At 37.0% G+C, this 16,106-nt stretch overlaps 1 protein-coding gene across 2 annotated transcripts; it reads left to right on the top strand.

The window, feature by feature from the left end:
• Positions 1-2,406: 2,406 nt before the first annotated feature.
• On the top strand, positions 2,407-16,106 carry LOC125043228 (run domain Beclin-1-interacting and cysteine-rich domain-containing protein-like). 2 transcript variants are annotated; one of them, XM_047639230.1, is made up of 15 exons: positions 2,407-2,472; positions 2,826-2,969; positions 3,246-3,471; positions 7,690-7,767; positions 8,028-8,194; positions 8,561-8,693; positions 9,485-11,206; positions 11,572-11,797; positions 12,054-12,167; positions 12,851-13,026; positions 13,533-13,681; positions 13,837-14,019; positions 14,542-14,724; positions 15,464-15,617; positions 15,737-16,106. In XM_047639230.1, exons 3-15 carry the CDS (start codon positions 3,268-3,270, stop codon positions 15,965-15,967), a joined length of 3,720 nt encoding a protein of 1,239 aa, XP_047495186.1. In that variant the 5' UTR covers positions 2,407-2,472; positions 2,826-2,969; positions 3,246-3,267; the 3' UTR covers positions 15,968-16,106. The 2 variants fall into 2 exon arrangements, with proteins under 2 accessions (XP_047495186.1, XP_047495187.1); XM_047639231.1 differs by having other exon boundaries at positions 11,572-11,788.

Raw genomic sequence — 16,106 nt, forward strand, 5'->3', positions numbered from 1 at the left:
TCAAATATCGGCTAACACCAGAAAAATCCATAAGTCGTGAGAGAGAGAAAGAGAGAGAGAGAGAGAGAGAGAGAGAGAGAGAGAGAGAGAGAGAGAGAGAGAGAGAGAGAGAGAGAGAGAGAGAGAGAGAGAGAGAGAGAGAGAAGAGATTCTTACATCCATCCCAACCCGTATGCAGATCCAGATTCTCACCAAAACCTAATCAACTAGTCTTCGGGCCATGGGCTTTCGAACAGTCCACTCATTGCATTTCATCACAATCGGTTTGGAACTTTTTTTCTTCTGACAAACGGTCAAAAAAGATAAACCAATAAACGTCATAAATGGAATAAACATAATTAGACATTGCTTATAAGACAGATGTACTGCATTCAGCCTTACATGATGGAAGGTGCACTAAATAACCAAAGCTGATTTTACACTCAAATGATGCCCTGGGCCTTATCCTGCTAAAGTACGAACATGTCTGAGAGTTGAATCATGGCTTATGTACTATGAGTCATACTTTCTATTCTAGAGATGAGTCGTGAGGAAGGTGTTGTCTCGCCGCTGTACGTGGTTGCCAAAAATGCAGTTCCATAGTAATGTGTGAATGAATATGAATTTCATCTTTCTGTCTCCCTTTGTAAGTATCCTTGCACACATACACATATACGAATGGAAAAAGCAGGGGAATATGCTGAAGGTATTTTCGCCATACTACTTCGTCAGGGCAAAATGAGCAAGATCACTTGAGAATTTATGTGCTGTTGCTGTCCGGTCACATCGGTGATTAGGCATGAGACGACCTTGAATAGTTCGTGGCTCTCTGTTGCGGTGTTAAAGTTGTTAGCTGGTTGTATCAACGACGCTTCATATTCCTATGTCGCAGGGCCGATTCTCGTTTAATGATGGCGGCCTGGGACCACTCGCGAAGATGGCCATCGTTTGACATGAAGAACGACGGTTCTCCTCTTATCATGGCGTCAGAGGACACAATGATGCCGGTCGATTCGTTGCTCATAGAGTCTACGTTAAGTCTTTCCTATGTATACAACGTCGCGGGTAAAGGTTACTATACAAAGGCTAAGAGTTGTGCTGTGGTCTGACCTCATTTCCATAACAATGTCGCTGATCTATTCTGAGATGGTAGTGACCTTGTCTGCATAACCCACCAGGACCTCCAGGTGCTCTGTTATCTCCGAGTGTAGAATGATTATCCCTGTTTCTTGGGTTGTCCATTTTACGACTATTCGTTCTTTTTCTTTATCTTGCAGTCTTAGTTGGAAAAAAGGAAGTGTCGAATTTCCTCCTCCAGGAACCCGTGCCTGCGGATGCTCGGAGGGAGAAGCCGTTGCCGTAGACGAAACCTTATTTTTGCTTTATGTTGTGGCCAGAGAAGAAACGGATGAAGTAGCTCTTGTTTCAGGGTTTTCCGTACAGTGAGAACAACGGGTTGCCGAATCTACTGTAAATCTGCCTCTGTCTCTTTTCACACACACACACACACACACACACACACACACACACACACACACACACACACACACACACACACACACACACACACACACACACACACACAGTGAGAGAGAGAGAGAGAGAGAGAGAGAGAGAGAGAGAGAGAGAGAGAGAGAGAGAGAGAGAGAGAGAGAGAGAGAGAGAGAGAGAGAGAGAGAGAGAGAGAGAGAGAGCGTAGGTGTGTCGCTGTGCATGCAAACTATGCAGGTACTAATGATTTTCCATCCGGGGATCTGTATGGTTTCCGTTGTTAAAGTAATTATTTTTAATATCAGAATTTTACTACATTTTAATGGCTCAAAGTAATCCCAGATTCTCCCTATCTAGTGTCTTCTCTATCCTGTGAAAGAAATGTGCATTTCCTTCAGTTAGATTCTACATTATCAAGGAATTTGCGTTATTTTTGACATATCTTACTTTTGATAAACCGGCACCCTGTGTTGTCAGGGCACCTTCATCGCAATGCACACTTCTTTGATTTGTGTATTTGCATAAACTGAAACACAAAAACAAATAAATATAACAATTTGTTCCCTTGAAAATTCTGACATACATTCCAATCAGAAGAGGAAAGAGAGGGAAGCATCTGTCCCAGTTGGCGTTTCCTGGAATATGAGTTCTATGACAACTCATGCACTATTTGACAGACATCATCGGTTTTTATACTGAAGTCCTACATGAATCTTTCCTTGTAAAATAGCGCCGTACCATCATGCAAGAAATGTGGAGAATAAATATAAATAGATATAATAAAAAAGTAAAATTAGTACGAATGACAAAGAAACAGATGGGCAAGCACACTATACGAGTGTTGAATGAAGAACTATCACTCCGGAAGTGTTGATATAATATCCGGTGAATGAATCAGAGATTTCCAACCTTATGGACACACTACAAGGTTATGGCATGTGACAAAGAATAGTCGGCAGTTGCAATGTACACGTCAGTTTCGTCGTCCACGTTTTGCAATTGGTAAGCTGATGTCAAAATCACAAAATCTTATCGCATTTGAAATGGGTGATAGCGGTCATATATAGAGTCTTGATTAGATAAAGGTTTAAACGACGGGGAATTTAATTCGATGAATTGTGCGCACAAATGCATAAAAAATCAAATGACTAAATGTGAGTGTAACAGCAGCCAAAATTAATCAAAGATTAACGAATTTGCATTTTAGCCCATTTTAAAATTATTTCTCCCTTTTTAATTTATTTCTCCCTTTCTAATTTGTTTCTCTTTTTTAATTTATGTTTCCCTTTTTAATTTATATTTCCCTTTTTAATTTAATTTCCCTCTTTTTAATTTATTTATCTCTTTTTTACAAGCTACGTCCGGATATCACCTATCAAAAAGTGAAAAAAAACATAAAAAGTAAAAAGCCAGAAATCTGAATGTGCAAAAGCCCGCATCGGACCACAACCGACCAAACACAGATCAGCTGACGAGTTTGACGTCGGACGCAACAAAGAGTGAGTCGCTGCGGATTTTTTATCTTTTTGTACACATTTAGGCCAATTTATAGAATTATTATTGATAGAATGTCAACGTAAGTTCACTAGATAGTCACAGGACAGTAGATTTATAAGTAATTGATCGGTGTCTTCGTGAAAGATCTAATACCGAAATTTAACATGAAACAAACGAGTTACACACAAAAAGGAAAGGGAAAGGTGTCTTATGCCCACGACTGACACACAGCAGTACTTAATCCCATGATATTAATTGACGTGTTCCTCTCGCGACAGTGATTCTGGCAAGCTGCAGACCATGACAGAGGCTGTCAAAGAACCACACTGTGCCCATCCTAAACACCGCTCCTGTGCCTGTGGCCATAGGACTGGGGACTGGCAACATGGCAACGTGCCCAGTGCTGCCATCAGGGACCAGTGTGTGGCCATTAGAACGTTGCTCTCAGATCTTGTCAATACCGTGGGAGCTGTATTGACTTCAAGACCAAAGCATGTGTGGCAGGTAAGGTAGATAATTAGGTTAATTTTCCGAATATGACAATCGGGTTTTACTTTTCGTCAAGGTATCCACTCCACACACTTATTTTACTGTACTTTTTGTGTGACATGCGCGGAAAGTTTTCCGATAATTATACACTCAAAGGAAGAACTGTCATGAATTGTATCAACTGGTATGTGTAAGATGTGTTGATGTTATGATTAACTATGGAAAGATATTATAATTTATATTCCAGTTAAAGTTTTTAATGGTGATTAGAATTTTGATAGTCAGATGAAAGGAGTTAGTGTGTTAGACTTTTAACCCATTTGCAACGGGGAAAATGAACAAAAAATGGGGAAAATGCTGTGCTCATTTTTTATATTTTTTGTGAAATGTCTCTCCACATAGATGGCTCTGCCTTACCTGATTTCACCTTTCCTTGAATTGGCGGGAAAATGTATTTTTTACTAGTGCTTTGAATATCGATGGTGTTATTTTTGTTATAAACATTATAATTACTATAATGTTATAAACAATAGTAATACCAAATAATATAACGTAAAATATTTTTGTAAATTAAAGAAAAGGTTAAACGGGCGAGACAGGCTGTACTCGTAATTGGCTCATTGGTGTTTTAGTACAAGTGTAGCCATCTATGTGTAAAAACAATTAATTCTGTCACGGATACGTGACATGCCCGTCACGAATGGGTTAAAGACCTTTTGTCTGTGGTCATTAAGAGTCAGATTAATGGGGTAAGCTATTTAGATGATATTGCACTTTAGGAAAGACGTGAAGTTCTAAGTAAGACAGCTGCACCTATTTGTCAATTATTTTTTCCTCCTACCCTTTCAGTCTTGGGGGAATTGGGGGAGGACACACCAAGGAGAAATAATGGTATTTAAAGTGAAAATAATGAAAAATGCAAAATTCGAACAAGAGTCTGTACTAAAAAAAAGCAGAGGAAAGTGAAAAAATGAAAAACCCAAGCCAAGAATCATAATTTAAATGACAAAGAAAGTGGAAAAATGAAAAATCCGAGCCATGAATTACTGTGTTCCCTAGCCAGTGGCCATGTTCCCTAGTTGATTGCCGTGTTTCCTAGCCAATCACCATGTTCCCTAGCTGATTGCCATGTTCCCCTATCGGGGGCTTTGCCATCAGACCCCCTCCTGATTGTAGTATTTGCCTAGCTGGGGGGCCATAAAAACAAAAAAACCTTCCTGACCCCTTCCTGATTGCCATATTCCCTAGCCAATTGCTGTATCTTATCAGGGGCTCTGCCCAGGACTCCCTCCCAATCGCTGTATTTCCCTACCAGGGGTAAGTCCCCAGAGCCCTATCCCCTGGAGCATTTATCTGACCTTATTGAGGCAGAGGGTATAACTCAGTAGTAAATAGGAAAATATGCAGTTGCTTATTTGCCTTGATTTTCAGTATAACACCATACGTACATAAATAATCACAAATGTTTTCAATATTTCAATTGAATTTCAATAGCAGATCACTGTACCCATGATCACACCAGCACAAATTGTCATTTTCACATGTTACTACAATAGTCACAAGGGTTGAAATGACAAGCATATCCTCAAAAAAGGCGGTCGAATCAGTACCGATAGATATGTGACGTTAACCATGTGTCGGTATGATGAATAATTTAAGAAATCATAAATTATTGTTTATCTTAAATCTTATATATACATATAGATATATATTAAGAACATATTGGTTGCAAGAAATGTAAGAATAGTATAATTAATTTTTTTTTAAGTTGATACAAATTTACTGGTAGGGTCCCCACAGTTTTATTAACATAGCCGACTTCTGTGAACACTAGCCTATAATCCTATGATATTTTCCTCCGTATATATAGTGCGACTATCTTAGTTAATTGAAGTCGGTTGGTAGTACAATAATTTTCTAATGCTTTTCATCAAACTCAAATGAATTTGAATTTTATTTCTGGTGCAATCCATTTATGTCAGAATTACATCCCCAACAATAATGGGGGAAGAGGGGTTAGTGATTTTGGATGAGCAAATAAATTTAGTGATCATTACAGTCTGGTGATTGCTGTCACCTTTATGCCTTTGGCACACTGACAGTGGTCAGCTAAACTTCACTAAATATTTTCTGGCAGATGGTTAATCTTTACTGTATGGATTTTGTATAATGGTTCAAAAACTCAAGAATGGCCTAAAGCATGAATTTTTTTTTTTTTTTTTTGTTTTTGTTTTTGCTTAGATCCAAGAGAAGGCCTTCAGTTTAAATTCCACCATGATGGGGTGCAGGATTATGTGACGGCTCTGGCCCCAGTAATGTACACACTGACAAATGTCAATGAACCTCAAACATGTTTATGCTTAGACTGGTTCTGTATTTAACTTAAATGGCTAAAGTCAAAGTTCTACTTGCCAGACTCATCCCTGGTTCCATTTTAGTTCCATTCCTGACTCAGTGTTTAGCATGGATTGAAAACTGCATAATGATACTGAATATAGGCTGTGGATCATTCATGGAAAATTTAGATGATTTTGGCAAAGAAAGTTCCAGGTCTGGCTCTCATAGTTCCACAGATAGAATGTCTGCCACAGAGTATAAAATTTCTTAAATAAGGTTACTGCTATGATTGGTTCAAGGTCTTAGACTGACTTTTGGTTGGTTCAATGTGTTCCTCAGGAAAGCACTGTCTGGTTAGTGAGACACTAAATACAAAGTTTACAGTTACAGTGTTTCTGTAGCTTTTGATGCAATTGTCATTATTTGTTATTGTGCCATCTCATGTTAATTATTCCTAGCCTCTGGCTGGCTAGTGACAAAGCTGAGGACATGAGGATTGTGTTGGATACACACTGATTATTGGCCCTTTATAATTTGTTTTCTGTTCAGTTATGCTCTGATTGGGTTGCCTGCCATGTGTATGTGTCTCACACTTGGGTCCCTGGCAGTTGCTGCTATTGCTACCACCCATAAATTAGGGTGTTTTTCACTTGGAAGTACTCAGTATGGATGGATCAAAAGTTATTATTTGATAATGATGGATTTTTTTTTAGATATAGAGACTAGGTAGAGGAGTTAGATATTCTGGCTGCTGTCCATATACTATGTAACTTTTATTTGTGGGATGCACAATTTAAAAGTCTTCATTTTCACATTGCTTTTGATTATGAGAAAATTATTTATATAGCTTTCAGTATATGATTCTGGTATATAGTCAATTGAAAACATCTTTTCTAAATTTTTTTAGGGATATATATTCCCATAGTTTTAACTAATGTAGTTTTGTCCTATCATATTACTAATATATCTATAAATTAAATAAATCTTTTGTCAATTTCAGACATACATATTGCATACAAAGCATGTATGTATCTGGTGTGCACCACTGTCACCACTCGCATGTAACATTTGTCTGATACACAATTTTGTTTATAACAGTATGAATTTTGGCGTGTTTCCACAAGACAATGCTAATCATTAAAAAAATATTTGTTTGGCTGCTGATATATTTATCTGATATACAGAATGACCTTTTTTTTTTCATTTACATTTACAAATGTTAGTGTGGCGATGATAGTATTATTGAGACAGTTAAATAAAGCAATCTTTTGTAAATTTACATGTATAAAGTATGTTAGACCTATATGTACATTTTTATGTCATAATCAAGAAGTTCAGGTATATTGATCAGTTCAACTCCTTATCTCTTGCATGTTAAAAATATAGAAGGTTCATAGTCATACCTAAAGGAATATTAATCAGTGATTCTGTATATGTAACAGAAATTGATCACATTCTACAATAAAAAAAAAAAAAAAAAAAAAAAAAAAAAAAAAAAAAAAAAAAAATATATATATATATATATATATATATATATATATATATATATATATAACTACCAGAGAAAGTTTTAAGATGAGAGGAGTGAGGAGTGGGTGAATAGGGGTTAAAACAGAAAAAAATATTTGGTGCAAGATATCTGCTTTGAACAAGAAATTGTCCAAAGTAGGAATTTTGTTTGTTATAGCTATGCTTTCAGACATCTGAATAAAAGTCATATAAATGATGATAGTTGAAAGGAAGCATACTTGATGTGTAGCTATACTGTTTTTTGGTAAGCCATAAACTTTTATAAGATCTTGGGAAAAATCCTGAAAATGCACCTAGAAGAGTCTTTGCAGGTTCTGGCACCAGAGGGCTTGGCATTTATTAATTTTTCTTCATTCTCTTTTGTAGGTATATGGAGGCTTCCAGAGGATATATGAGGCAACAAAAAATATTTTTTATCATGGTTGTATACATTCTGATACTCAGGTAAATAAGATTTTTTATCAGTAGTTATTGGTTGTCATATGCCAGATTTGATTAATTAGTGTTTGGAATAATATTTCTTAATTTAAGAATGCCCTATAACCTTTTTTTATGCATAATAGATATAAATAATTAACAGTATTGATGTCTTTGTTTCATTGAGTCTTAGGCTATTGGGTGAGAGTGTCCAACCCACTTTTATGGGGCCAAATGTCAGATTTGATGAATGCATGTTTTTTCATCTTGCATTATTTAACTTGCAGGGTAATGCAGATATATGGCCCTTTGTGGTTGGACTACGGGTACTTAGTCCAGTATTGGGGCCATATGTGGAAGTCTCTACCATTTCCAAGCCGGCTGATGAGTGGATCCGTTCTTCCTTGCAAAAGCTTCAATTGGCAGCAAAAGTTGCAGCTTTAACTATTGACAAGTAAGGTGTTTTGTGCAGAAAACTCGAGCATATATTTTGTATTTCTGTCTTGCTCTTGTTCTTGTTTTATTGGTTTTGTTTTTCTTCTTGTTTTTCTTCTTATTTTTTTTATGCTTGTTCTTCATCTTGATTTGGAAAATCTTGTTAGAGATACTGATAAGGTTATTAATATCATCATCATTGTTGTGATTCCCTTTGCTTATTCCAATATCAGTAATGAGTAAAACAAATTCAACAATGATTTAGGAAATTTTATTTAATAAACCCAAGTGTTGAAATACCACAGTTTGTATTCATTTGCATCTGCTGTATATTTAAACAGTTCTTATAATTTTCTTTTCATTTACATTTTATGGTGATTTTCAGGGACTATGTAAAGAAACACTACCAACCCTGGGCCTTATTATGTTCACCTGCTCATACTGCAGCTGTTATAAAATGTCTTCAAGCCTTAGAAGAAAATTCACAGGACCTTTTAGCAGACATAGATCCAAAATTGGTGAGTTTAATTCAATGCCTTAAGGTCTGCATAGATAGTTCATGGTAATGTTGTTCTTGTGGATGATTTGCTTTATGCTGCTGGTGACAAAACCGAATGTAAGTATTTGACTGTTTCTTGGAGCAAAGGTCATGTAGAATTCACAATATATCTATGTAGCAGTGGCCCTCTAAAGCCTTTTGAATATTACCCTACATTGTCCAGTAGGGTAATAGGAACTGGAGGTAAACTTCCACAAAAGACCACAAGAGAAGGAAGCATGTACTTGCTTTTTTTTCTTGATGTAATAGTCCTTTTATTTCATGTTTGTTATTTGTAGAATAATCTTGGTGGATACTTGTATTTCAAGTGTACTTCCATACGTGTTTTTATGATATAACACAATATTCTATTTCTTTGTTGTCAAATTTTTAAATCTTTTGTAAAATAGGTAGTTTAGTGGTGTATTGATAATGTAGAACCTATACCGACAGTAAGTTGTAAGGATCAAAGACATTAAACCCTTACACACATGAAGAGAGTATTTACTTTTGATGGTTGAATAGTGAACATTTTCCTTTTCTTTTACTGTTATTGAAAACATTTTATTGAGCTTTGAAACATACCATTTCATTTTATTACACAACACCATACACGTTGATCAGGAATAGGATATGGAATGCAACTTAGTTCATTCTCAGCTTATTGAGTTATTGTTGTCTTGTTTTACTTGACTTACTACTTTCCTGCATTGTTAGGTTTCTTGGTTATTATATTAATGGTAATTCCTATTTTTATCTATTTTTTCACAGTTAGTAGGAACACAATGGATGTCTTTGGGTACTGCAATTGAGTCTATTCATCACAGGCCTTCTGGTTTGCCTCGACACTTATTAGATGGTCAGTCACTGGAAAAGAAAAATAAAAGCCCAGAAAGAAGAGATGCAGCATCCTTACCAACCAGTCCCATAACCGATAGGAACTGGGCTCCTGTGTGGCCTTCTCAAAGTGACGATGAGAAGAGGAGAGGTGAAAGAGGGTTTGTTGAGACTCCCAAGAATGATAGAGCTGCTAGTAAATATGTAACCAATCCTGTAAATATTAACAAAACTTGTAATCGAAGGCTGTTCCTAAATGATAACTTTGTGCCTTTGCGAAGAGGAAAATCAGAGGCATCTATCAAGGTCTTTCCAAAGAGTCAATTTCATCCCTGGGAACAGCCAGTGAGGAAAGATCAGCAGGAGGACTGCAGCATAACTCTCATTACGAGAGAGAGTCCGGATGGCAGCTCAGGGAGCTCTGACTGGCCTGCAACAAGTCCCATTAGTCAGCCTCCGTTATTCAGCGGCAAAGATATTTCTGAAATACCTAGTTCAACAATAGCCAAGCTTGTCCAAGGAAAATCTCCAGATGAAAGTGTAAATGGAACTGGAGCAAGACCAAAAGACTCTGTAAGTCCCCAGCCATTAGTCATTCAGCATTTCCATGATGTAAGTGATAGCGGAAGTGGTCCTAGAAGCAATATTTCTCCCAGTTTATTGCAAGTTGACTATGGAGGAGAGAATACAGCCAGTGAAGGGGAGGCATCCTCGATATATTCTTTACATAATCAGCGAGCTGCTCTTGGATTCAGGACACCTCAACTCCGTCGTCGAGCTAGCAGTTGGCGAATGATGTCAGCACCTCCGGATAGTGACCAGGATAGTGAGGACACCACAGATGGGTCTGTGCCTCAAGCCTCAAGACGTAGAAGACGACTCACACCTTCTCAGCAGCGTTCAGGATTGTCTGTTAAATTGTTGGTGGACAGTCGTGGCATCTTAATGGCTGATGAAACTCAGGGAATAGAAAAACAAAAGGGCTCCCAGGAAAAAGTGTCTGAGAACTTGGTTGCAGATCTGCCACCCAAAGGACAAACTAAACCAGAATCATCATCACATCCTCATCATTCCACTTTGGATCTGCCATCAGAGTTAGTGTTACAAACATCCAAAACAAACAAACCTGAAAGAACTCTCAAACTCTCAGATCAAGTCAACCGTGTTGTTCCACATATGACATCAACACCTGTGACAGCAGCTGTTCATCCTGACACCACTGATGGCATAGCCTTCAGTGCACCAGGCAGAGTCTCCAAACCCTCAAACTTGGAAATCCCTGAAATTACGAAATCAAAGAAGAAGACTCATGGACGTTCAAGATCAGATGGAGCTCAAGAACTGGTTGGGAAGTTGAGACTTTCTACTTCCAATACAGAACCAACCTTAGAGTCAGGGGGAGTACTGGGAAAAATTGGGGGCAGCAAGGAGGATGTTGGATCAATACTGCCAAATCCAGTCCGCAAGAGATTTATGGAAGATGGAGGCCAAAGCATTACTCTTGCTGCAGATTATGGGTTCTTCCCTCGGCCTCAGCCTGGCCAAAGTCTCATTGGGTTTCTGTCTTCAAAGGAATTCCATAAGCCATATGCAGAGCTTGACAGAGAAAATGCCCATTTCAATATCTCGGAAGCTGTGATTGCTGCTTTAACACAGGTAATTTATTATTAGTTGTATTTCATTAGTTAAAAATTGTTTTCTTTGAAGCAGTAATTTATATGTTATATTTAATTATTTGTTAGTTTAAATTAACTTTAAGGAGCTTGGTGTGACCACAAGAAACAAGACAGTTAGAAATTTCCATATTCAGATTATAGGAGTCTATTTTCACACTTTTGTTTTATTATTCCTCTGAAGAGGAACTCATGAAGAGTTTGAAACATCATGATTTGTTTTCATTTCTTACTGTGGCTGTTTTCCTTTTCATACTTAATTCATACTTATATGTCATAAATTAGCATTCCATAAATTACTTTTTTCAGTCATTTACTCATGAATTGGTCTTTTCATTCACAATACAGATGCAGTTTGATGCATGGACTCGAGATATAAATACAAACCCCATCACAGCTGAGGACAGTGATGAGGAGATTCGTAATCTACAAGCTCGCATTAGGGAAAAGCGCCGCCAGAAACTCTCAGGGACTGCAGTTTCTACTTCGCCATCTACAAACACACTCACAGAATCTACGTCTGATCCACAGAGATGGGTCCGGAGTCAACCTTTGAAAGTTGAAAGTATGTCATGTAGGTTTACATATGACATTTAGTTTTCTTGTGTTGATGGGTGCTTTGTAGCATCTTGGTGTCTGACTCATATGGTTACTCGGATATTTATGATATATACTATTATGTTTTTTTTTTTTCTTTCTTTTTGTCATATTTCTTGTTTATATAATGGGATGTTTATTGTATGTTCTTTTTAGTTTAATTATGTGTTTATTCCTTTGATTGCCCATTTACAAAATGTTTGATATCAGTCTACTAATGATATAATCAACAGGCACAACAGACTACAGTGTGTGTGAATCCCCACAAAGTTCAACTTACAATAGTGAGAGTGATCTCCTGTCAGACTTTGAGGAGGAAGATCACAATGGGTCTTCAATATATGGAGGTATAATATATTTTTGCAGTTGTCCTAAGATCCCAATATAATTTCTAGCTGTATGATTTTCTTTGTTTTCTTTCTTGCTTTCTTTTTCCTTTTTCCTTTTTTTTTTTTTTTTGAATTTTCTTTTTTTCTTTTCTTTTATTTTTTCTCTTTCTTTTTCTCTCTCTTCCTTCTTCTTCTTTCTTCTTCTTCTTCTTCTTCTTCTTCTTCTTCTTCTTCTTCTTCTTCTTCTTCTTCTTCTTCTTCTTCTTCTTCTTCTTCTTCTTCTTCTTCTTCTGAGCAATTTAGATGTTAACACTTTTATTCTAGATTATGACTGTGAAATGTGTCTATGTGTAACCTCAATATAAAAGTTTCTTTCTATAAGAGTTGTTTTATATTTCAATACATTTACTTAGCATTAAAGTTATCCTTATTTATTTAGGTTTTGAGTTTTCTGAGCTGTCTTGCACTTATTTGAGAACAACAATTCTGAGCTGTCTTGCACTTATTTGAGAACAATTCTGAGCTGTCTTGCACTTATTTGAGAACAACAATTACCTTACATTATTTTATCTTTTAGGGGTTAACACTGAGAGATTATTTTTCTTTATGATTAGTTGTTTGGCATTGGCATGTAAAAAAAAATAATGTGTACTGATTTTGATATAAATGTTTTTTTTTTTTTTTTTTTTTTTTTATCACAGAAGAGACTACACGACCTCTTTCAAGGAAGACTTCTGTGAGTGACTCCATCATTTTCAAGGGTGACTTGACAGCAGAGAATGTTGCCCTCAACCTTCTGAAACATTTCAGTGAACAAAAGCTTCCAAAGGCCTCAGAGCTAGAATGGCTGGTGTCAGAACAAGAAGCTCCACAAAAGGTATAAAGTCTTTTTTATTTTTAGTACCTTGAAGATATTGAAGTGCAAAGGGAGAGTTTACCTATACAGGGAGTAGCATGGAAAATAGATGGTTTTATAAACAAATGGACACTCAGGCCTAAACCATGTCAGATCATGGCAACTGCTCACTCATAGCTTTAAGACCTTTAAGCTTGGGAGCTATGATACACTTTGTAGTGATATACAAAAATATAAGCATTAAAAATGTCTGTGTAAAATATGGGGATTATGCTATGTATATTATGGTTTTGTTAGTACACATAATCAGAACAGAGATTAGGAAAGACTGATTGTAAAAGAAAAAAAAAAAAAAAAGAAGGTTAGTCTGGGGTAGTGGAAAGAAGAATTGTGTTATTCATAATTTATTTTTCCCTTTGGAAGTGCACAAACAAAGGAGCCAGCAGTACCTATCTTTCAACAGAGTGTTATGTTTGTCAAATTAATATTTCATATAACCTTAGCTATAATTGTTTCTTTCCTTACAGCTTTTGCCATTGCCAACCAGTGTTGCAGTTAGTCCTGATGATAGTGGTGCCCCGAAGGATATCCAACAGCCACAGACACAACTAAGGGGCACCTCTGAATGGGCACCTCCGAGACCACAGCTTATCTTGACCTTGCACACCAACACAAAGTTAGCACTTTAAGATGTTTTTTGTTATTGTTATCTTTATTCAGAATGAGAATTCTCGTTTTACTTTCCTTGTCTAAAACTGCTTGTGGATACCCAACAAGAGCTGTATATAATTTTTACATATTTTTTCTTTTCTAATTTTATCTCCTTTTCAGACGCTCTGTATTAATGGGGACTCAAGGATGGAGATGTGCTGGGTGTGGAATGCGTGTATCCGAACGTCTCAGTCGACATTTCCGTTTATGCCATTATCTTGGTCGTTACTTCTGTACAACTTGCCATAGTAACCAAACTGCCATTATTCCTGCCAAAGTCCTTCATAAGTGGGATTTCAAACCGTAAGTGCATCCATTTTATATTTTAATTTTTTCACGCGAGTAAGTCTGTGTATGTAATTCTAACAGCATTAAGCTAAGTCATTTCATGTTAATGTTTTAGTTAACCCACTTGCACCAGATGACATCTAATTACAACATTAAGAATTAGGGCTTGGTTGAGCTTTCTGTAAGTTGTTCAATTGTTTGGCCCAGATTGCAGTTGGTATGGAGCTATTGCCCTTCACTTCACATAGTGACTTAAAGTGTAAAGGGTAAATATACACTTCCTATGCTGACCACATGCAGACCCTGGCGTGTGGCTCAGTAATGTGTGGGGAAATCCAGTTGTGAGTGGGTTAAAGTGTTCATATGCAAGTCATTACTACTTAAGCATACACTATGCTGTGGATTTTGGTTTTGTTAATTTTTAAAAACTTATCCAAATTTTAGTTTATACAAGAATATAGTTTTATACCATAATGTAAAACCACCGTTGAATTGAGGGGAAAAAAAACTCATGTTCCATACTGTCTTCCTGAACAGGTATGCTGTTGCAAGCTTTTCCTCAGAGCTGCTGGAGCGGATGAGAAGTGATCCGCTCTTTAATGTTGGAGCCCTTAACCCTCGGTTGTACAAGCGTTGTCGCCATCTGCATCAAACCCACATTTATCGCCTGCAGTTATATTATACTTTGCCGTATTTAAATACATGCAGTAGGGGTCTGAGGTAAGATGATTTTTTGTCAGTACTGGTTTATTTATGGAGTAGTACAATTATGCTTGTCACTTTGTTATAGATTGTTAGACAGATGTAACTAAAGGAGAAAGAGACACATACTGTTATGTATGTCAATGGGCATGACGTGTACGTATGTGCTATGCCCACTGTGAGTTACTTGTTTGATTGTTTTTACACATAGATGGCTATACTTGTACTAATTCACCAATGAGCCAGTTACGAGTACTGCCTGTCTCACCCGTTTACCCTTTTCTTTGATTTACAAAAATATTTTACGTTATCTTGTTTTGCTGTTACTAATATTTGTAACATTATAGTAATTATAATGTTTATAATAAAAATAACACCATCGATATTCATAGCAATAGTTAAAAATATGTTTTTCCTGCCAATTCAAATCATGTAAGGTCACAAGGTCTATTAATTGACTCCTTTGTGGCTAAGCACTAGCAGAGCCATCTATGGGCACACATTTCACAAAAATATAGAAAATAAGCACAGCATTTTCCCCAATTCTTATTCATTTTCCCCAGCGGCATTGGGTTAAGATATCACAGTTGATTAGAAAATTGTATTTATTTTCAACGTTATTGGTTTAATGGGACCATGTTTTCATTGATAGCATTCTATTAACAGATGCTAATAGAACATTTGATCTTTAAGTTAGTTAAGTGCAAGCCTAGATACAATATAATCATTCCATGTCAACATAAGGTTTTGTTCACAGTGAGAGGGCAATGTTAGGAAAGCTGCCTCAACACTGGGCAAATGACCCACATGTTTACTCCCTGGATGACCTTCTCGCAATCAAAGGAGGGCAGCTAGTGGCAGAGATAAAGGATGTGACATCAGTTTGCATTAGTCACATTGCTAAATGTCAGGTAAGTGGAGCTTTGAAATTGTTTGATTTTGCTTGTCGTTAATCTGATTATCATTGCATTTATAGTTGTGATGATGATGATGATGATGATGATATATGGGTTCATTTGCTTCCCAACAGGTCTGTTTAGGAAGAGGCTTCATTTGCGAAATATGTGGACGTGGAGAGGCTATATTCCCATTCCAATTGGACTCGACAGCACTCTGTGAATGCTGCAATGCCTGCTTCCACAATGGTTGCTTCTCACCAGGACGTTGCCCGCGATGCATCAGGAGGGAATCGAGAAGATCGTCTCGGGAAGTGATCGATAAGCAGGACTCAGTGGAATCGTCTTCAAGCAAAGAGGCATGAATTCTGTAGATGAGGCACGTTCAGCGTCACGTTCTGGAGTCCATATAATTTATGGAGATGATCAGTATCTCAAGTATTGTGATATTTATGCATACTTTGACCTATAATGTGCACCAAAGAGTATACCTTCTGAAATCCC

Source organism: Penaeus chinensis, chromosome 33 (assembly GCF_019202785.1).
Source record: "Penaeus chinensis breed Huanghai No. 1 chromosome 33, ASM1920278v2, whole genome shotgun sequence".
NCBI classification, from domain to species: Eukaryota; Metazoa; Arthropoda; class Malacostraca; order Decapoda; family Penaeidae; genus Penaeus; species Penaeus chinensis.

Coding starts and splice junctions, on each gene's coding strand:
- LOC125043228 (XM_047639230.1), top strand. CDS start 3,268: ATGACAGAGGCTGTCAAAGAACCACACTGTGCCCATCCTAAACACCGC. Junction 7,768..8,027: donor GTATACATTCTGATACTCAG/GTAAATAAGATT, acceptor TTTAACTTGCAG/GGTAATGCAGATATATGGCC. Junction 14,725..15,463: donor ACATGCAGTAGGGGTCTGAG/GTAAGATGATTT, acceptor TTTTGTTCACAG/TGAGAGGGCAATGTTAGGAA.